This window comes from Equus quagga, chromosome 18 (genome assembly GCF_021613505.1).
Source record: "Equus quagga isolate Etosha38 chromosome 18, UCLA_HA_Equagga_1.0, whole genome shotgun sequence".
Classification (NCBI taxonomy): Eukaryota; Metazoa; Chordata; class Mammalia; order Perissodactyla; family Equidae; genus Equus; species Equus quagga.
This window is the reverse complement of record NC_060284.1, coordinates 4,290,613-4,295,361: the sequence shown is the minus strand read 5'-3', so window position 1 is coordinate 4,295,361 and position 4,749 is coordinate 4,290,613. Positions and strand designations below refer to the sequence as shown.

At 43.0% G+C, this 4,749-nt stretch overlaps 1 protein-coding gene across 1 annotated transcript in view; it reads right to left on the bottom strand.

Annotated features, from left to right (window-relative positions):
• The window catches only part of DNAJC6 (DnaJ heat shock protein family (Hsp40) member C6), a 134,125-nt gene extending 130,939 nt beyond the window's left edge, over positions 1–3,186 (bottom strand). The window contains exon 1 of the mRNA XM_046645794.1: positions 3,119–3,186. Coding sequence (XP_046501750.1) covers positions 3,119–3,143 — 25 coding nt within the window. The 5' untranslated portion in view covers positions 3,144–3,186. The remainder of the gene's footprint in view (positions 1–3,118) is intronic.
• Positions 3,187–4,749: the final 1,563 nt, after the last annotated feature.

Here is a 4,749-nt window from a genome sequence, read left to right as displayed (position 1 = left end):
GGGGCCGCGCCGGTGCCTCCGCGCTCCGGAGAGGCCGAGGGATGCCGGGCGCGGCGAGGTGCCGCCGGGGCACGCGAGCGCCGCGGGACGTGCGCTGGTTTTACCCCCAGACACAGATCGTGCAGGTGAAGCTCCGACAGGCGAAGGGTTTGCTCAGAGATCACACAGCGGCTAAACGGTGGCGGTTCCCCAGGCCTGAGCTCTCACTCTCTTTTTCATACCTTGCTACTGCCTCAGAGGTAGAATTCTTTTAAGTGTGACAGATAGTCCTGTCTTCCTCATACAACAGATTATGGACCATGCATGATTTTTCGAGAACCTGTTCTGCGTCCAGGCGCTTTCACACACGTGCCATCCAACCTCACGGCAGCCCCGTGCTGTGGGAGGCATCTTCCCATTTTCCAGATGAGGAAACTGAAATGGCCGAGGTGAGGCTGCGCCCGCTCCTGCCACTTTGTCTCTGTCGAGATTTTGGTTATAACTGGGAGAGTCTGGGAAGAAGGTCAAAACCAAGATCCTTTTACGCTGCCTGGCTGCCGTTAAGAATGGCTAATATTTATGGAGTGCCTTCCGTGGGCCGGATTTTACACACATTACCTTATTTTTCCTCTCCCAGTGATACTCATGGGAGAGAAATTATTAACATCCATGCTTAACAGACGGGGGAAACAGCATCAGAGAGGTCAGGTTACACATATAAAACCTTAATAAAGCTTATATGTTAAGTTGAATCATGAAATTGCCGTTTTTGTAGGCCCAAACATTATCGAATATCATACAGGAGCTTCACCAGGCGATCAAAATTAAAATCAACAGTGGAGGCAGAGGAAAATCGAGTTCCCGCAGATGTGCTCCACGGAGAAAGATGTGACATCTTTGTGATATTCTGGCGGAGAATGCACAACCTGAATCTAATCGGGGGGAAATGTAAGATAAACCCCAAATGAGGACTTTACTATTAAAGAGGGGCTGGTGCGGTATTGTTCAAAGTGTCAGTGTCATAGCAGATGAAGAAAAGCTGTGACCATGTTCTGGATTGAAGGAGACTCGAGACACGGCAACTAATACCTGAGTCTAGCCTGGACCCTGAGTGGGAGTTTTTAAAAAAGACTCTAAAGGACATTAGTGGGTCAATTTTCAAAAAAAAAATGAAATATAGATTGTAGATTAGATAAGTGTTTATCAATGATAAATTTACTGGAGTTGACTACACAGTGGTTATGTAAGAAAATATTCGTATTTTTCAAAAATCCACACTAATTAGGAATAAAAGTCATGATGAGTTTAACTTACTTTCAAATGGTTTAGAAAGAAGTTTCACATATGTGTGTCTGTGTATGTGTGTTTAGCGGGGAGCAAATGATAAACCAAATGCAGCAAAATGTAATGGTAGGTGAATCTGGAGAAAGAGCATATGGGCATGTTGTGTACTCTCCTTGTTCTTGCAACTTTTCTGTAAGTTTGAAATTTATCCCCATGTAAAAAGATAAAAAACATTTAAGTTCCATAAAAAAAGAAAATAATGTGGAAGGAATCCTCTACCTGATATTAAGGTGTATTATAAAGCTGTAATCATCAAAATAGTGTGGTATTGGCAGAGGGCTAGACCGTAGATCAATGAGACAGAATAAAGAACCAGAGACAGACCCACATCAACTTGCCCAACTGATTTTGACAAAGGTGTAAAAGCAATCCAATGGAGGAAAGATAGCTTTTTCAACAAATGATGCTAGAATAATTGGACATCCATTGACAAAAAAAAGCAAGCCTCGATCCACACCTTATATAAAAGTCAGGTCAAAATGGATTGCAGAAATTAAATGTAAAGTGTAAAACTAGAAAACTTTTAGGAAAAAGAATAGGATGAAATCTTCTAGGATCTGGAGCTATGCAAAGAGTTTTTAGACTTGTCACCAAAAACATGATCCTTGAGTGGAAAAACTGATAAGTTGGACCTTATCACAATCAAATACTTTTGCTCTGTGAAAGACCCTGCTAAGAAGCTGAAAGGACAGGCTACAGACTGGGCACAAACACTTATGCAACGAACTACATATCCACAAATGTTTAACATCTCAAAACTCAACGTTAAAAAAACAAGCAATCCAATTAGAAAATGTGCGAAAGACATGAACTATTTCACTAAAAATGATATACAGATAGATAGCAAATAACCACATGAAAAGATATTCAGCATCATTAGCCATGAAGAAATACAACTTAAAGCTACAATGAGATATCCCTACATGACTAAAATGAAACGGCTAAAATGAAAAATAGTGAAAATACCAAATGCTGGCAAGGATGCAGAGGGAAAGACTGGATCTCTCATTCATTGCTGGTAGGCATGTAAAAGACACAGCCACTGTGGAAAAGAGTCTGGCAGTTTCTTAGAGAGTTAAATACTCAACTACCGTAAGACCCAGTAATTAGACTCTTGGGTACTTATCCCACAAAAAAATGAAAATTTATGTTCACACAAAAACTATACACGGATGTTCATAGCAGCTTTATTTGCAGTAGCCAAAACCTGGATACAACCCAGATGTTCTGTTTTATTCTTTCTCTAATCCAGAAGAATAGGAAGACAGAAATATCAAACGAAGAAAGGAAGTGGGAGAGAGTGGGATGAGGGTGGAAATCAAGAGGTATTCTCTCTCTCTCTCTCTCTGTCAGCAATACGCTGAGTTTTCTTGTACACCAACCTTCACTCTCCATGGCATCCAGAAGAAAGTCTGAAGAAATAAGCCCTTAGAAGAAGTGATCTAATTAACAAAGCTACTCAGGAATGGCGGCCACGTGCCACCATCTGATACCCTAAACAAGGGTTGTCCTCTCTTCCTCTTTCCTTCTTACCTGCCCTTGGAAAAAGGACACCTGAAATCTAGTCCTGGTTGCCCAAACCATCTGTGAAATATTGGTTAAGTCCCTTCTGCTCTTTGCTGACTATTTTAGTCACCACCACCACTCCCATTAATGGAGGGGATTTCACCAAATGACCTAGAAGTTTCATTCTAGAGTCTGCCACCATCCTTTCCAGATGTCCTGGCTCTCGCTAGCTGGTTTTGGAATACTGCTAAGTGTCAGTAGCCCCAGTGGGCCTGGCGTAGAGACTCACCTTTTCTTCCATTGTCCTTGCACATCCAGTGGATCAAAATAGCTCCTCGAGGGGCCCACTGGCTCACTGCTTAGACCTCACTGGTCAGGGCAGGCTGAGAGAGACATTCTTGGACTTGCCCTTTTAGTCCAAACATCATGTGATTTCATGGCACTCCTCCAGCCCGGAGCTGAAACGAGGCCAGAAGGCTCTGGCTCCCACGCTCAGAACTTGCTCCAGGCAGATCCAGTGGGGAGACTTCTCTGCAGTCTGTGGAGACCATGGGGAAAGAATGCGGCCTGGGAGAAGATCTTCCACCTGAGCAGAAACACCCCAGGGCCCTGAGGCACATTCATGAGCATTAGCAACTTGGAATTTCTTTTGAAATGTCAAAAATGCAAAAGAAGCCCACTCACTTGTACATCTGGCTTACTGAGCATAGGAGAAAAACAAAGGGAGAAAAAACCCTTGAATTCCATTCATGTCATTGTGTTTACAAAGCTAAGTCCAGAAATATGAAAATGACAGTCCTCAAAATCAACGGGATACAAGATTTTCCTGGGTGTGTGCATGCGTGGGTGCGTGTGTGTGTGTGTGTGTGAGAGAGCTCTAACAGAAAGTACTTAGGGTGTCCAGCTAGGCAGAGCTGTGTGAATTCTGGCTGTGCCACTTACTAAGTGTGTGACCTTACCCAACTTTTCCAACTGCTCCAAGTGTCAGTTTTCCTGTCAGTAAAATGGAGATAGTAAACAGCACCTACCTCACAGGGTGATGATAAGTTTTCCTCTTATATGTACAGTATCTAATAAGCTCAATAAATGGTAGTTTATTCTAATACTCTGTCCATTTAGAGACAATGACAGATGAAGAAGAATGGCATCTTCTTTTGCAGTGAATAAATAAAATGTGTGTGTGTGGGTGTTTAAAGAGAGAGAAATGGAAAGGATTTTGATGTTTGGTGAAGGTCACATCCTTCAAACTTCATGACTTAATTCTGTGTCTCTCTTCTATTATCCCTGAGGGGTCCTGTACCTACCCTCCCTTACAGAGAGTTCCAGAATGTAAACCAAACTGCATAACCTGAAGGCGTCTCGAGTGCCTTTGGAACCATCGGAACTAATGGTGTGGTTTCACGTTACCCCAATAGCAATGCCGATTGGGCTATTATTAGTGCAGAAAACAGTTAAGGGCAGTCTCCACTTTAAACTGATTTTTCAATCTGAAGTTCTCCAAGTTTACAAGATTATGATATAATCAAAGTTTAAAGAGCAATTCCTCAGAAAGCCTCCCAACCACGACCTGTTCAGCAGTGGTACCTGGTGTGAGAGGAGGAGAAACTGCTGATGCAAAATGTTTTCAGGGCTTCTAAGAGATTGTTTCGAATATCTATTGCTACACAATAAAACACCCCCAAACTTAATGACTTAGAACAGCAGCAGTCATTTATTGGTTAATGATTTTGCGGTGTAGGCAGGACTCACAGGGGACATTCCTTTCTGCTCCAGATGATGTCAGCTGGGGTTGCTCAGGGTTGAAGATACACTTCTGGGATGGCTCACTCCCACAGCTAACAGGATGTGCTGGCCATAGCTAGGAGCTCAGCTGAGAACCTTGATTCCTCTCCACAAGGCTGCTTGGACTTCCTCACAGCA